Source organism: Belonocnema kinseyi, chromosome 2 (assembly GCF_010883055.1).
Source record: "Belonocnema kinseyi isolate 2016_QV_RU_SX_M_011 chromosome 2, B_treatae_v1, whole genome shotgun sequence".
NCBI classification, from domain to species: Eukaryota; Metazoa; Arthropoda; class Insecta; order Hymenoptera; family Cynipidae; genus Belonocnema; species Belonocnema kinseyi.
Genome location: NC_046658.1, coordinates 67497493 through 67516082, shown reverse-complemented (window position 1 = coordinate 67516082; position 18590 = coordinate 67497493). Strand labels below are relative to the sequence as shown.

At 31.7% G+C, this 18590-nt stretch overlaps 2 protein-coding genes across 2 annotated transcripts in view; both read right to left on the bottom strand.

The window, feature by feature from the left end:
- LOC117166861 (allantoicase-like) overlaps positions 1-4617 on the bottom strand; it is a 9235-nt gene extending 4618 nt beyond the window's left edge. Inside the window, exon 1 of the mRNA XM_033351236.1 lies at positions 4470-4617. Coding sequence (XP_033207127.1) covers positions 4470-4529 — 60 coding nt within the window. The 5' untranslated portion in view covers positions 4530-4617. The remainder of the gene's footprint in view (positions 1-4469) is intronic.
- A 5573-nt stretch (positions 4618-10190) lies between these two features.
- LOC117167397 (copper homeostasis protein cutC homolog) overlaps positions 10191-18590 on the bottom strand; it is an 11776-nt gene continuing 3376 nt past the window's right edge. The window contains exon 2 of the mRNA XM_033352291.1: positions 10191-10967. Coding sequence (XP_033208182.1) covers positions 10245-10967 — 723 coding nt within the window. The 3' untranslated portion in view covers positions 10191-10244. The remainder of the gene's footprint in view (positions 10968-18590) is intronic.

Sequence of the window (18590 nt, the reverse complement as noted above, 5' to 3'; positions counted from 1 at the left end):
GGGGGGGGGGGGGTTACCCAAGAGGTTGGGTGGGTGGAGTGTGGGTTTGAGTGAGATGAATTGGAAAATGTAGATTTTACTGAAAATAATACTAAACAATTCATAATTTTAAGTAAAAATAAAAAAAAAGCGTATTTTTTTAAGAAAATAGCCCGTCGCTACCCCGGTGGCGGAGGGAGTGTGCGCTCCTCTCCGTAATACGAGTCCTTGCGATATGCATTACCGATTAGTCCTACGGGAAATTACCTAATACTAGGAAGTGCCAACAGATTACTTAGGAAATTAATATCTGTCATCTAATGACGAAAAACCAACAAAGGCAGATAACAAAATATTGCGGATTGCTGGGCTTAACGATATTTCTCAATAATGCGTTTTAGCATAAGCGTTTACGTATCGGAATGGAAAATGCTGGAGCACTAAATTACAAAGTCCGCATTTCACTTTAGTTATCAGTGATCCGGTATTCTCAGGACAGTGTTTCAGCTTTGTACTTTGAAATATTTCCACAGTTTGTATGTGTGCTGTGTACAATAAGTCGTGGAATTTCCGCTTTAGTTTGCAGATATATCCTAAGTACCAAAAGATAAATTCAGCTTCTTAACAATTCCAAATGTGGACGTGAATACTAAATCATTTTTAATTCGCTGTATCTATCATGTACCGAAATTTCAGTACCAGTATTAGATCGATTTTTTCGGTACGATTACCTGGATATTTCTCGGTACGGGTAGTTAGAAAATCAGAAGAAGAAACAGGTATAATAGAACAAAATATGTATTAGAATACTAAAAGAGTCATTTGTTTTTTAAATGTTTAATTTATATATTTACAGAATTTAATTTTGCAATGGTAAAAGCGGATGTTTGGACTAGATTCTCCATAAGAATATGTTTTTTTTTTAAGTAGATACATATTAAGGTCGAAATGTTAAACAGCGGCGATAAACTTTTGAATTCGGTTAAGATTAAACCAGTTCGAGACAGAATTCTCCTTTTAATCAGTTAATTCAATATTGATTAGTCATATACATGTATATAAAGTAGCTAATTTGTTATCGCGCGTGGCTTTCAGTGGCACGAGTCAATTCGATGTACACATGATTACGTATTGTCTGTGTAAGATTCCAGAATGAAATATTTCAAATCATATGCCTTTCAAACGTCAGACGCACTAAATGCTCAAGCTATCAGTTCTCTTAAGAGAAATGATATAATCAATAATCATGAGGTAATTCTCAAAACATAATTTATTTGAAACTTCGAAATTTTATTAACATTATAGATTACGAATATTATAAAATATTATATTAAAATGTAAAATTTCTATTCATTTATTCAAATAAGAGAAATTCTCTTTTATGTCAAATAAATTAATATAAAGTATAGGAAAGTATAAATATTTTTTTGATGAAAGATTAAAGAATTAAATATTAAAGTTTTAGAGTGTAATCTTTTATATCATGAATTTTGAACTAAGAACCGGAGTTTAGATTAGTTTAAAATTCATTGAGTCATATATATTCAAGGCATTTTTTTAACATTCCGTTTTTTTTTCATTCTACTTCTGAAGTCCCATAATCTCAGATAAAGGGTGTACATCGTACACGCGCCGTACGCGCGCTCTTCTGGAATTATCTACTATTTGTTTACAATTTTTAATTCCGTTTTTCATTTTCCAGTGTTGCAATTCAGTATAAGCTCATCGTCTTTAGCGCACTATCTCAATATGATAATTTTTCCTCAATGATTCACACTTTAAATGGATGATACACACGTCATTCATTATTAAACATATCAATTTTAGCATTTTTATTTAGGAAAATAAATTTTCTATTAATAGGTATGAAATTCAGCAATTTGCAGAAGCCACTTTGATATGGAAAATCGATTACTGCGATACAGCTGAACATTTTCCTGTAGGTTTTTCCTCTTAATTTTTTTTTTGTCTTTTTAATTGGCGGTAGGTATTTGAAAAAGCTTATGTCTTTTGTGCAAGTTTATAACATTCAGCGATTGAAAGGACGTGGAAAAATATAACTATAAAAAAAGTGAAAACAGAATTTTTTCTGTCAAATTTACAAAAATATCTACATTAGATTACGTGAATGTGTTGATAAGTGTACACTTTGTAAATTCTTGATTAATTATATAAAATTTTGGCGAAAGTTATAGATAAATTTTCCTGATGCTATATTTTTCAATAAAGAAAAGTAATATAAATAATATAATAGCCTAACAAATATCATTATAAATATTTTAAAATTTCAATATATTATTATTATTTCCAATAAACTGGATTGTAAATTCATTCTTTCATTATAATCTAACTAATTATATAAGAGTCGAATTGATTTGATCTCGTTTGGGACTTGTTTATGGCTAACGTTACGGTAAATCACATTATACTAATCAGTGTACAAAAATTCAACTGCGAAAAAATACTTTTTCTTAGATGTTGATTGAGTATTGTCGGATTTGTTTATTGCTTATTATTTATCAAATAAAGTAAAGTATTTCTCCAGGGAAAATTGCAACTTGATATAATTTTAAATAAAATATTTAACAAATATAAATAATAGTTTGTTAATTTTCTTCTTAAAAGCTAATTTATGTGAATTTACATTTCATAAGAGAGTATCGAAATTATTATTATAGAATTAATTTTTAGTAAAGGACATGTGATACTTCGTCGTGTGGTAAATCAAGCTCAATTCCCTCGGCTTTTTTCGTCACAAAAATGAAATTTTTTAAAAACTGAATTCGGAGATGCTATAAAATATTGTAACGGAGGTCCCCGGTCTCTTTTTTTAGGGATAATAACAAAAAAAACGCATTGTGCTGAATAAGAATTTTATGCCAATGTCATTCCGATAATGCAGGTCTCTGCCGTACCGATGCTGTAACACACATAACCTCAAATTACACACGCGCATCAAATTTAGCCAAATTACCTTTTTTCGAATTAACCCACAAAAAAAGAGTCCGGAGACGTCCGTTAGCTTGTTCGCTATCATATCCCAAATTTGTATGACAAAATATTTATTATTGAAAGAAAAAAGTCGAGGGAATCTAGCACTGGTAAAATCGATAATTTTATAAGTATCACATGCCCTTAATGTAACATCAGTTTTTCTTTAGATGATTTTTTTCTGATTGACATTTTTGAATTCTATGTTGATAATAGAGATTAATACGATTATATAATAATGGGAGAATCCCGGATCTATCGCACTATATTTTTACCAAATGCTTAGTTTAAGCATTTTTTCAGCAAGAACTAATTTTGTTGTCAAAAAGTAAAAAGTCTTTATTTTTGCGTAAACCTCTAAGAAAATGGTACGTATAAGGTGTACAAAGTTGTTTAGGGTTCAAATTTCTGCGAAAGTATTTTATACTTTTTAAAAGTTTGAATTCCATCGAATTTAATATTTACAGCATATAAAAGTAAATCTGTCAGTTTTTGGCAGATTTGAACAATTGAAAGGTTAACTTTAATAGCTTCAAATTACTTTTTACGCACATGAAATTTTTAGTTCGTAATTAGAAGTAATAAATAAACAAATACGACTTGTCAAAACATTATTTTAAAATGTTTTGTATTTTTGGCTGCACGTACTGAATTTCTATCAAATACAAAAATTAACGAAAATCTTGAAAACCATGGGTATTGGGAATTTTCTGTTAAATTCTCAATTTTTTGGTAAAAATATTTTGAACTGATACAAAGCAATAAAAATTTTAAATATGAGTTTGAATACGAGAAGCACCAAATGTTATTTTTAGAATCTCCTTGCTCAGTTATACAAAGAAGTATCACTAACAGCAAGGACATAATAATAGTTATTTATTATTATTATTATTATTGTTAGGGTTAGAACCAAAAGAGCCGCTGAGAAATGTCACGGGCAATATTGTTTATTATTAATGAATTTAACAGTTCAGACAATATTTTTCAACTGGATTACTATAATAGCATGAAATACACTTTTTTATGGTATTATAGTTAAAGACGCTTATGAAACAAAAGTCAAAATACTGATCTCATATTTCAAACTTCGACGTTATAATAGTCAGTGCCAAAAACAAAACAAAAAGAAATCACACTATTCCACATCACTTTAATTTAGTGAACTTTACGCAATATTTTATATAGCCTCATTGAGGAAAGCTGAAAACAATGAAAATATGGTATTAAAACCAAACAGTAAGCCACCCTTCAGTAGTTGGATTCTCTTTTTTTTTAATTTAATGGGTAAATTGGCAGCTCTAAAATGTCTAAAATGCAAATAAATGCATTTTATCTTAATCTAACTCATCAATCACTTTTTATACTGCTTTGAATACAACTATAATCGTAAGTGGCTCACTAATGGTGTATTTGTCAACTCGAAATTGCTATTTTCTTTTAGACTATTCATTTTTCAACGAAGGCTTTTAAAGTATATGATTATAATTATTTCTTCTTACCCGTTCTGAAGCAAGTTCGTTAAGTTCGGCAAAGTCAGGAGTCTTCTTTTGAACTGGCATGATGAAAGATTCCTATTCGCTCCTAACAAATGACGAGCTTGTACTGAGAAGCTCTGTTCTGTGTTTGAAGTTATATACTAGACTAGACGTATTGCTACAACTTGGGAAGTTTTCTTAGCGCCATCCTGGTAACGACCTCGATCATCGCGAAGTAGGGGAGACGCACGCCAGCATGCGCTCATTTCACAATTACGAAATTATACAATTTTCGCCCCTTTATGTCAATATTTGGTAGATTTTGAAATTGTAAGTAAAATTCAACAAGAAAAATAGAGTAATGCCTATTGTTTATCAAATACATTTTCTAAGAAGCACCCAGAAATTTACTGTTACAACAAGTATTTTACGTAGCAGTTATAAACGCAATAATTGGATTCGTAATATACTAAAATAGGTCTAATTTCATCTAATCTCATTGTTAGCATATCAAAACTAATTAGATATAAACATTAGTTTACACAATTAATTTATTTTAATCTGCAAGGGTTATTAAATTCTTGAAAACGATTGAAAAATAGTTGCGACTTTAAATACGTGTTATTAAGAAACATTTCAAAATATTAAAATTAATAATAAAATCTTTGCGTACATAAAAAAGAGTCAAACTTTCTAGATACAAATATTTTATAAAAATTGTGAAAACAATATTAACAACTACGTTGACAATTAAACATTTGCAATAACAACCTCATTGACAACTTTTAATGTAGTCAACGAATTACCGGCTCAAACAACGTTCTAGAAAGAGAAATTTTGACTCACTGGAATCTACTAGCTCTGCCCGGAAAGTATCCGACCTTGTAATTGTACCCAGAGTAAGAGTATTACTTCTAGTAAATGGCGATTATACCCCCTCGCCAAAGTACTCCCCTTTAGGAGCCTTAGAACCCTTAGAACCTTCTTCCAGCGATTCTTCCACTTTAAAAAGAACTCCTTAAGTTCACCTTTCGGAATAGCTAACAGCTCCTTCGTCGCATTCTGTTTTACTTCCTCTAACTGTTGAAATCTTCTTCCTTTCAGAGGATCCTTCAGTTTGGAAAATATCCAGAAATCACAGGGACCCAGGTCAGGTCTGTATGGGGGCTGTCACAATTTTACTATAATAATAAGCCGAATAAGCTGCCGTGAATGGACAGGTGCGTTGTCGTGATGAAGGACCCAATCGCCACTTTTCCAAAAATCAAGCCGTTTTCTTACTGCGTCACTTAATCGCTTCAGAATTTCTTGGTATAATACTCTTTGTTTACTGTTCGACCTTTTGCAACGTATTCATGGTGTACAACTGTAAAACCCATTCATGGCTGAAGAAAGCAGTGAGCATTGCTTTGATTTGGCAGTTGCGGGCATGTCAGAGCAGGGGTCGCTTTTCACTGAAGTACCACAACTTTTGAATCGTCTAAACCACTCTTTATTTTAAGTATCACACTTAGACTCATTAAAATGCACTTTCCGAATCATAGCGATGGTTTCCAAATATCAGTACTCAAAGTTTTTGGCAAAATTTAATCCACAATCTGTCTTGGGTGCGTTCCGTCATTCTGAAATGCGACGCATACGTGGTTAGACGTTTAACCCTAATCACTTACGCAGGGTCAGAATGACTCTAACATTAACTCCAGACTAAAATTTGAATAGGATTTTGAGTTTTTTTATACACCTTAAAATACTTTTCATTTAAAAAACACAATCAGAATCTATTTTCTATATATTAAATAGCGTCGTCGAATTTTTGCAAATTGAAACCATACATACAATCAGTATGACAACGCTTCAAAGTCAGCTTCGGTCAATAAATAATAATACCTGTTTTCATAACAGAGTTAGATCACAAGGTGGCTTACTTTCAACAAAATGGAATTGAAAAATGTCTTTCACCGCAGGAGGTTCAGCAGGGTGGTCCACATTTCACCTTGCATTTCACTCTCTTGAATTTTCATTCATATCGCCTCCAAATTTGTTTGATTCCATAAAAAAATAATTGAATTTTTTTTGTTGAAAAAAAATTATACTTCCAGGTTCCGCAAACCCCATGCAGTTTAACACTTATTTTCCATAGGAAAAGAATCTTTTTTGTAATTTTTATTCAGAATCAAAGTGAAACCCGTCTTTCCTCTTCACAATTAGCTATTGAATACAAATCAATAATTACTTTTTAAACATTACTCCCATAAGTCTCTTTCACAGGGTCCCAAACAATCCATATGAGTGAAAATTTGGGTTTTGCGAGTTATTAGGGCTAATTTTTTTTTGCGGCTTTAAGAATACAAATTGTTTCTACCAAGGCTTTTTCCGAATTCTCCAACTTATTTTCAGCTTTTCAGTTAAATCGAGGCAATAATCAATTTATTACAACAGAAATAGTTATTTAAACAATTTTTAAATTTATAATAATATTCTCTTAGAATAGTGCTATAAAGTGGCGGTTTTTCTGAAATTTTGTACTTTTCAATTAGATTGAGGTAATAATTAATTCAAGTTAAAAAATATAATTTTTTGAACAATTTATTATTATTTTTAGTAAAATTATTTCTGAATAATTTTAGTAAGTGGCGGTGTTTTCTGAAATTATTATCATTTTGTCTGCAATTCACTTCGACTGGAGCATTCATAATTCATAATGAAATTTGGAACTTTTCGTCTACTGTTCGCATAAGACTAGAATGTTAATGATTTATAAAAATTAACGAAAATAATTGTTTAAACCAGTTATTATTGCGTATAACTATCTTTTCCTATATCAATGTTACACATTTGCCGTTTCTTATTAAATTTTCCACTTTTTATGCACTTCAATTAGATCGAGGTAGTAATTAATACAATTTGATAAACACATTTGCTTAAACTAATTATTATCGTTTATAACTCTACGCCCTAGAACTATAATACGCCATGGCCACTTTCAAACAATTTTTGAACTATTGTTATTGTTAGGCTCAGTAAGTGTTAACCTTGTTTTTTAATACATTTTTCGGCGAAATTCATTCCCACAGTTGTTACAATTATTAAATAAAATAATGACGCTAATTAAAAGTTAGAAGTATATCACGTCATGTTCTTTTTTGCATTGCTACAAGTGAAAAAATGCCAACTGCGTAATACACATTTTATAAAGCTAATCTAAGTTCAATTTAAGAGATAACGATTTTCAAAAACAAGTTTAACCTTAACATTGACTATCGGAATATTACTCGAAAGTCAATTAATTTGTGAATAAGTTATTTAATTCGAGGTATGAAATACGACCGAATATTGTAAACTATAGGTTTGTTAAACTTTTCACTTAAGAATTTAATTATAAATATTAAGTGGACATATCGTACTATGTCTCTGAGAAAAAATGAATTTTCTAAATCTCATATTAACAACGTTTTTTTTTTGACGTTTTAGTAGAGTATATTATGGTTAAAAATTAAACCTCATTTTCGCAGTTTGAAAGTTGAGGGATATATGACGTACCTAATATAACTTTACTATCTTCTCATATATGAATGCTCGATAGTTTCGATAGTTTCCTAAATTTTTAGCTTTCATTTAACTTTTTAATTAGGAAAAAATAATAATTATTAATAATAATTTAAACATATAGGCTCTCAGTTACTAATTCAAAGAAATTTTTCATTTCGAGTTCTACATAATTCTATATCATATTTTTATATCATATTTTATATCAGTGCTGTATTTCGTCGGCTTTGCCCCTCACCTGAGGGCAAAGCCGTCTGCAGCTTTTTGTGAAAATCAAAACATTTAAAGATAAGAAAATATGCTGGTTTGCTTCTGTGGTATTTTATGTACTGGAAAAATTGCCTTTAAAGATATCCAACAAGAAGACTAAGTTATTTTGAATAAAAATACAGATGGCTGTAATATAACCTCTTATTCGTTGACATTCTACTAGAAACGGAATTTACGCAATGTTTCTATTGTACCAATACAAGAAAACTGCATACAGACCGGATTGATAATAATCATGCACATAGGAAACACGGGACTAGGCATGCCATCCTAACTTGGTCGAGCGGGGTTGAATCCACAGGAGGCGGGAGAATTCCATGAGTGGAGAGAGCCGCCACCTACGATGTGCCATTTGATTATGCACACGAGCATTTTTGCCGACAAACTGTGCATTAAAATATAAAAATGTGAGCGCTGCCATGTTTGTCGCGGGATATCAAAAGGTGGCGGACCTCCCCTCTCATTGTATCACCCCCGCAATGGCATGCCTAGTCCCTTAATTCCTATGTCCATGGAAGAAACTATTAAATATTATTATTATCATGGACATAGGAAACAAGGGACTAGGCATGCCATTGCGGGGGTGATGCAATGAGAGGGTAGGTCCGCCACCTTTTGATGTCCCGCAAAAAAACAAGGCAGCGCGCACATGTTTATATTTTCATGCACAGTTTGTCGCCAAAAATGCTCGTGCGCATAATCAAATGGCACATCGTAGGTGGCGGCTCTCTCCACTCATGGAATTCTCCCGCCTCCTGTGGATTCAACCCCGCTCGCCCAAGTTAGGATGGCATGCCTAGTCCCGTGTTACCTATATCCATGGTCCATGGTTTCTTATATGTAGTACACAAGATAAGCTGCTGTTCTACATTGCCGATCATTTATCGACGAAACTTGTGACACGTGTTTCACCCATGGACATAGGAAACACGGGACTAGGCATGCCATCCTAACTTGGCGAGCGGGGTTGAATCCACGGGAGGGGGGAGAATTCCATGAGTGGGGAGAGCCACCATCTTACGATGTGCCATTTGATTATGCGCACGGGCATTATTGCCGACAAACTGTGCATGAAAATATAAACATGTGAGCGCTGCCATGTTTGTCGCGGGACATCAAAAGGTGGCGGACCTCCCCCCTCATTGCATCACCCCCGCAATAGCATGCAAAGTCCCTTGTTTCCTATGTCCATGGTTTCACCTAAGCACTTGTCAATATTATTTTCGTCGTGTCTGCCCCCCTGACCAAGCCTCACTTATCTATGAGATTTAATATATATTGGGCTTGAATTACGTCTAATTAATATAATTCAATTGCGTGATATTGTTTTATCTGTCAAAATATCAAATTTTTATACTGCAAGTATTGTCAATAAAGTTGAAAACTTTATATTTCTGTTAGCGAAACTTCCATTCTTTCGTGGTACAAACTGTTTTCTGTATAATTTTTTTCTTACAACGTCAATTTTCAAGATTTTAGTAAGTAACACTATCTCTCTGACAAAATAGATTTATTTAATGCAAAGTAGAACTAAAATTGTTAAATAATTGCCATGATATAAGGAAAATCACCTTTTCCCCACTGGTTGGCACCCCCCCCCCCCTCCCACCCTCCTACCCTATATAAATTCCGACTTTCGTCAAAATCAAAGGTTTTTTCTGTGTACGAATTCAAATCATAAAATATAATATTTAAACCTGCGTGTAAGTTTAAACGTGCCTTATAATTCATCGCGCATATCAATCAATAGTTTTTAATGTCAATCTTTGGTACAAATTTATCGTTGAATCGCCATCAAACTTTGCTCGATTTAACAAAGCGTATTAGATAAAATCCTGAGAGATGATGAACTTATTAAGTAGGCCATATCAAATTATGACTGATAAATAGGAGTCGCAATTAAGAAACCTAATTAATAATATTCACATGTTTAATGTGTAAAAAAGTTCTTTATTGGTACAAATTCATAAAAATCTCAGATTGTCATCTATTTTCTTTCAGAATATTGACCAGTTCTCTCACCAATTCTTCATCAGTTACCATGACACAAAAGTCAGTCCCACTTCCAATTTTGACATCAGTTGAGCGTTTGAGAAATTTTTTTGCCCTTTTCGCTGAGGCATGAAATTCCTTAGCACCAGATTTTTCTTTAATAGCTTTTAAATTATCCTTAGTGATTCCAGCACCAGGCATGATTATAATTCTTGCTTGAGCTAGTTCGATTAGTTTTTTGATTAAAGAAATTCCTTCTAAAGCTGACAATCTCTGGCCAGAAGTTAAAACCCTCTCGAATCCAACTTCGCATAATGTTTCTAGAGATTTTAGAGGTTCGTTAACTTGGTCGAAAGCTCGATGATAAGTGACAGGAAATGGTCTTGCAGCAGTGATAATTTCTTTGCAAAAATCGACATGGATCTCTCCTTCCTCTGTAAGGGCGCCAAAAACGAAACCGTCTGTTTTTAGATTTTTTAGAGCTTCAATATCTATGAGCATTGCATCCATTTCTTCGCGAGTATAAACAAAATTTCCGGCTCTGACTCTGATCATTGCATAAATTTTAATTGGGGAAATTTTTCTGATCAGGGATAAAAATCCAGGAGTTGGTGTTAAACCTCCTTCTGATAATGCACTGCATACTTCAAGTCGAGAGGCGCCACCTTTGATTGCATTTTTTGCAGATTCGACATTATCAATACAGATTTCCATCTGGAAACATATTTTTATCTGCGTCAGTTATTTGATTCGCTATTATGAATAAAATTAATGTGTTTAGAAGAACATAATTTGAATAAATGCCTCGGGTTTTTTTACCGACAGAAAGTTAGGATACATCTTTCGACTGTTTGAAAATTCATTTCAAAGACGTGTAAATTTGAAAAAAACTAAATTTACGACTTTATAATTAGTATGATTTAAAATACAATAAAATATATAGTATAGTAGTATATAGTATAGTCATAAATATATAGTTTAAAACTTAAGTTTTTTTTTAGCAAAATGAACATTTTGAAACCTTGTGTTCAATCCTTTGCCAAATGTAGAAAAGTGTTCCTGAAAAAAATTCCATTACGTAATCAAAATGATCACAACAAAGGCGAATCGGACGCGAAATTTACTAATTTTTTTAATGATTCTATACTTTCAAAGTCGTAGATTCAGTTTCTGCACAGATATTCATCTTTGAAGCGAAGTACATATGAATTTTCAAACAGTCAAAGGAAATATATACCTAAACTTTCTGTCGGTAATGCACGTTATCAAAACAACATTTTTATAATTTTATTAGAAATTAGGATATGATAAAAAATATACTTCACTATCAAATTTCAAAGAGTTTATCTGAAAGATGTGACATAAGAATTTTCGGTATGATGATAAGAGAGAACGTTAATTCGCTAATCATATATTTTGGATTTTCAGGTTCTAATGTTTTTATCTGGCTACAATAAATAAAAGAAGCTTCTGCCTCTGAACAATAGGCACGCGTAATCGCCACGAATTTCATTGATATGAAATATCATATTAATTAATCTTTGCAGTGAAGATTGGTATATCTGACTACGTTTGATACTAAGATTATTTTGAACATATTGGCAGCTTCTAAAGTTATGCTTTTGATATAATATCTTTCACTTATCTTGGTTAATCTCAATATATTTTCTTGGCAGATACGAGAAAAAATTTTCCCATGTTACAAGATAAAGTCAAAATAAATTAGGTCGTTAGGAGTAAATTAATGTGTTTTCTGTAAACAATTTTTTTAATTTCCTTTAACGATTTATTAGGTTACAATATTACTTTTTAAATATATTTACTTGTGTGTTTTTATATTTCTTGTCATCTATTAATTAATATGATTTCTCTTTTTTTATATTATATTTTCTTATTTAATGCAGTCTTGGGAAATTCTTTTCTCTATTTCCCTGTTTTCCCTTTTTAAAAGAATTATTTTTTCTTGTTTTTAAGAAACTTCCCCTATTTCTCGTTTCTTTTGCTTGAATGCGAACGGAATTGATAGAAAATTCTTTTTTTGTTGAATTCAACTGGTTGAAAGTTAGTTTTCTTAATGAATTTGTCAAGTAAAAATTTGACGTTTTTATTTTCGTTTCAAAAAGTAGCTTTTTATTTGAAAACTCAATTACAGTGAAACGCTTTTATTGTGCTGCTTTTGGGACTGGCAGTGGTGAGAAACAAGTATCTGGGATGTCTTACAACTATATTTTTTAATAAAGATCCAAATGCTCGACGCAGCTGTGTTTGGAAAAGCTTATTAAATTCTCATCATGATGAAAAGGTATTGTTTTGATCTGAAAACTGACTATCGCCGATTTCTTTAAATCTCCACATTTCGAGACCGCCTGAATCCGAAAAAACTGGATTTACGATGGTATGTCGTTGCCGTCATTGTTGTAGAAGACTATAATCGGATTAAGTTCAAATTTCACACACATATTTAGAAGCCAAAAGGAAAGATCGAGTTCGTTAACTAGCTGTTTTGGATACAAATTCAAAAAGTTAGAGCATTTTCAAAAATTGTTTGACTATTTTTTTTCAATATTAAAAAATTCTATGTACGACTATTGATAGTACTCGAAAACTTGAACAATTTATTTATACGATTTTTTTTTCGATAAAAAGAAAATCATCAGTTTTTGCATTTTAAAAATCCAAACAAGTAAACGAAAATAAACATTTTAAGCCACAGCGCATGATATGAAAAAAAGTCTGAAGAAGAAAAACGTTGCGTTTTTAAAGCCCTATAAGATTATCATAAGAGCTTTTTGAATTTTTTCGAAAAACATAAAATTCAAATTTTGATCGCACAAAAAACAATAAAAAATTCCATTTTGCGGTCAATTTAGGCATGATCCGAAAAAAACGAATTAACAAAAATTGTGCACCCAAAAAACATCTACAAATTTATTATGAATTCACTTTTTTATAGGGCACGTAGTTTTTGTTCTATTCGTAAAAAATAGAAGAAATTAAATATTTGGACAAACGAAAAAACTAAAAATAAATTTTTAGGACAAGCGATGCAAGCTATGCTAAAAATGAATAAACAAAAGTTACTCTTCCAAAAAAGAGTGAAAACTCATCCAAACTTGTCGTTAATAATTTGTTGATATTACGCTTAGTTTTCATTTTGATCGTAAAAATTTAACATTCTAAATAAAATTTTTTTTGTTCTAAACAACACAAGGTACCAAAAAATATAACAGGTAAAAGTTGTCCACTAAAAAGAATCTTCAAACTTGTTATTAATAATTTTTAGATAGGATTTGTAGATTTTCTTTTGATCGTAAAAATAGCATTAAAATTATTTCTTGAAAAAAACATCCTACTCCATCTTCACTCCATTGGGAATCGAACCACAAAACTTCTGATTTCCGGTCAGGTGCTTTTCCAATTAAGCTATTAGAGGGATCAGAATAAGAACTCTTAATTTAAAAAAATAACGCCAATTTTTAGCTAGGTGTTAATAATACAAGTAATTATACAAAGTAAATAAATAAATGATAAATACAAGTAAGCAGATAAAAATTTAAAAATAACATTAAAAATAAAAAAATTAAATTTTTCGAAAAACGACACATGAGACAAAAAAATGAAAGGACAAACGTTGTTCAACCAACAAATATTCAAAAAAAATGTATAAACTCTTTGTTTTTTTGTTGTTGCCTAAATTACACCAAACTCTCGCTTTCAGTGAAGTGTCGTGGGTTGCCTTCAAATAAGCTTGGACTGATTTCGGAGAGATCGAAACGTAAATAGTGAGGACAAATGTGCATTCTAATTTTCATAAAAATAAAAAAATTTATTTAAAATAATTTGCAAGTCTTCTACCCATCTATAAGAAACTGTGATAAAAAATTTCAAATTTGAAAAAAAATTTAATTTTGAAAATGCTCTAAATTTTTTAAGTTTGGTTGGAAATATCTGTTTAACGAACTTAGCCTTCATTTTGGAAACCATAAAAAGTGTATCAAAGGCTGACTGGATTGGACAAATCCTTCAAAAGTTAGCGTGGCTACAACATTCAGGTAACCATACATACAGACGTATAGACAGACAGAAAGACTGACAGACACCGATAAAATTTTATAATTTTTGTATTCTGTGAGTGCGGACACGTAAAGATCTGTTAAAAACCAGAGATCGAGAATTTGGACGATTACATTACACTCTCGTGAATGAGAATGTACAAAATCTGTTTGAAATTTAATATACATGTGAGTGAAGTCGTTTTCATATATCTTACATTAATTTTAATATACCATTATGTTGTTAAATTAATATGCATTCATATTAAAGTCGGTAAAACGAAGTGCGGGAAAACACCAAGTCCTTTGATGCCAACAAATCTTGCCAAATTAAAAAAAATTAATAACCTTAAATTTTTCGACTGAATTCTTACTTATAATGAAAGTGCATCGCAAGGGTGGACTTCTTTCTAAAATTCGCTGTGAATGTTGGAATTTTAATGTAAGTACAGGTACTTGAGGGTTAGGTTACTTAGTTACTTGCTTATTTGAACTTATCTACTTAAAAACCACTGTAATTTATATTTATCAAGGAGAAAATATTGCGTTTTATTATTTATAATTGAAAATTACTGCCAAAATTGTTTTTAATTTGTGTAAAGTGCAGATATCTTACTCTTCTGATAAATGATGAATATATGCGGTATATGAAATTTAATATACATAGTCTCTTAATGGCGGTTTCGTATCCCGAGGTTTCAGATTTAATATAGAAATGTGTAATAAATATAAATTAAAATAAGGTTTTTAACAGTGTATTTTTTTCATCAATAAAATTTTATATTGTGAATAAAAACCAAAAAGGACTTAATTAGACAGTTGCAACAACGTTTTTGTGGGAAAACAATTAAGTAAGTTAGGTAAACCCGATGGGTTCTAAGAATAATAGGCTATTGTTCCGTTCTTGTTAAGAAAGTGTCTATAATTCCATGACGAATAAGCATTAGTCTATCGTTCCGCTACGAATAAGAATTAGTCTTACTTCATTTTTAAAAGAAATTTAGTAAACGCGTCGATGTGTTAAACCAAATAAAAATCTACATCAAATTTGTTTAAATAATGCAATATTTAATTAAAATGTTGAAAATCATGCTCGGCCGATCAGAGAGGCATGTTTACTGAATAAATAAAAAAAATGGAGTCAATTCGATAAATATTTCTAGTAGAAGGCATACCATCCAGCTCGAAAAAGGTTACTTTTGGGAAATCGCGTAGGTATTTTCGACTCGACACTCGATACGACACTGGCTAGCCATCGAATTTCGGATGGTAACCATAGGCTCAAACACACACATTCACAAAAATTAAAAACATGCCAAAAATAGACTAAATAACACGCCTGCGAAAAAATCTGTTCCTGGAAATGCGACAGCTCGACCGCGTCGCACAAAGACGCATTAGAAGGCCGAAAATGGGTACTTTGGAGGTCCCAAAAACGTGGGAAGGAATATGTTTTCGACGAAATCATTTTAGTGGCACATTTTTAGATACATACAGATTCAAAAAATGCAACAAAAAAAAGTATTTTTTTAAACTTGAAGTGTAGAACCTCCCCTTAAGTTAGTATTTTTCGTTAAAACGTATTATTTTCTATAAGTATGAACGTTAACATTAAGTAATATTCATATGAAGCATGGCGTTCGTTTAAATGTACATTATTAAGTTGTGTCCCTGATGTAAAATGTAATGGCAGTTTATTGAGATTTCGAGGTTAGGAGCAGTCGCTTGCAAGAGGGATCAGTTCGCAGAATTAAAGAACTGAAGTGATTTCATTAAAAAGTTGTAATATTACATTCTTCTTTCCCACTTTAATGTAAATAAGTGGTATTTATACAAATATCGATAAAAAAATTATATTTTTCTGTGAAAAAATACGAAAATGTCTTTTTTGGTAGAAAGATAAACTTGTTGGCCAGGGAAAATGACAAATTTGTCAGGATAAGGTAGAAACTTTTGAGATTGGTATTTTCCACCTTTTTGTATTACAAAAAATCTAGAATTTTCGTAAAGTTTTTTGAGTTGTACATTTTCGTAAATTGTCATAAAAAAAATTCCTCATAAATTTGTGTAGAAATAACACTTACCAGCATTAAAGTAGGAAAGAAGAATGCAAACTTACAACTTTTGAATGATATGACTTGGGGTTTTTAACCCTAGAACGATCCACCAGGGTTTTACGCTACTCCATTCAAAGTTCAAGGTACGCTTCTGACTAAGGGCATGTGCAGTTTGGTCCGGAACCCTAACCTTAATTCACTTCTACTACTCAGCAATCGACCTTAGCCAAAGAGCGAGATCATCTGTGTTTTGCATGAGTGAATATCGCCTGGGGAAGCGCATTACCCCAGTGGACGGTTTAAGTTCGAGAATTGTCTCAGTAATTTATCTAATTGCTCCGCTGTAGAATGAATAGCCATATTGTAAGTATTATTTCCTCATTTTTGAGTATTTATAAAAAATTTGGATTATTTATAATAAATACAAATTTTAATGATCAATTTTACTAATATTTTTTAAAGATTTTTACTATTTATCTGACTCCTCTATTTGCCTCTACTTTTTATGTTCAAATAATTATGTTTATCTAAGAAAAGGCAAAAGTAGCTTATATGCCCTTCAAGTGTGACTATTCTTCTTTTTAAATCGGTCATATTATTGAGAAATTATTACAATTGTTTTCTATATTCAAAAACGAAAAAATGCACTACCTTAAAATTTTTATACTAGAAATAGAAAGCATTGTGCCACGGTACAAGTGTGGGGTAGCGTACAACCCCGGTGGACGGTTAGAGGAGAGCCAGCTACGTGGATCATTCTAGGGTTAATCCAGCGAGCAGTTTGCTCTTGCCAGATTGCTCTTAACCTCGAAATCTCAAAATAAACTGCAATCCAATTTTACATCAGGGATGGAATTTGAGAACGTAAGTTGAAACGAATGTAAGGTTTCATATGAATATTACTTAAGGTTAAGGTGGTATCCCTATATAGATGGATGAAAAAATCGATTTTTTTTATTGTACAAATCGAAAGTATAACATTTCAAGAGTACTCTGTTAAAATTTTAGACCGAGATTCGGAGCGTTTTAGCTTCTATGACTATTTTCGCTAACGTCCTTTAGCGCGCGAAGCAGTTAGGTAGGTGCGCGCTCGGACTTTAAACGCGTTTATCTCGAAAACAGATTTTTCCGGTAATCCGAGTTTATGGGCACGAGAACTCAGCGAATTTTCAACTTATCGAAGAAGAAAGAACGCCATTTTAAAGATAATTTAATTGTCTAATCAATATACCTTTTTGTTTTTGTGCAAAATTATTTTACCACTTATTTGCATAAACAATGAAAAATAAAAATTTCAAAAAATACTGTTTTTCTCTCATTTTGTGAAATAATTTTTCCATGTTTTGAAAATAGGTAGATTGGTCGACTGAAATGTTTCAGAGAGGCACAGGACCGATGGCGTTGCCCATAAAACCAGAGGGGAAAAAAATTTGTCAACTTTCGCGCATCATGGCGGATTTGTTTATTAACATTTTGCATTTAAAAAAATGTATATTGTAATTAAACGTCAATAAATATCAGTCCAAGTTTGAGATCAAAACATTGTGTAGATTTGTTACAAAAAATTACCAAAGTCTTCTTCGATTTTTCGCGATCTATATAGGGATACCCCCTTAACCCTTAAACGGCCAAAACGCCACTACCGGTACACTGCTTTTCAACGGCCAATAACTAAGACTATTCGACACTAGAAAAAATTGTGACACATATATTTTTATTGCTTAAGATCTCCTCTTTCTGACGGTGCCAATGAAATTCCTCAAAAAATTTTCTTAGTATCCCAAAATGCAGTTTAAACAAAAAAAACGTGATTTTTCGTGCCTATTTTTTTTTGTGAACCATTTTCCAAAGCTTTTCGAGTCAGTAATTAACCTGGAATCTCACTAACGGGTGGAATAAATGTTTAAACTTTGAGAATCCATGGTTCAAAGATCGATTTTTCGTTTTAGTATTTTCAAAATGGCGTCTTAATGGCAAAATTTTTGTGAAAACATTCATGAGTTCTTGTAATCAGCAAAGGAATACGCCTGAATTTTTTCGAAGCGTTTTGAGCAAAATTTTGGATTTTGCATATGAATAATTTTTGCAAAATTCAAAATTTTGCTCCAAACGCTCCGGCAAAATTCTGGCGTATTTCTCGGCTGATTACAAGAACTTTTTATTCTTGACAAATTTTCCGAAAAGCGCATAGTTTTTCAATAAAAATTTTTCATAGTTCTAAGCATCGT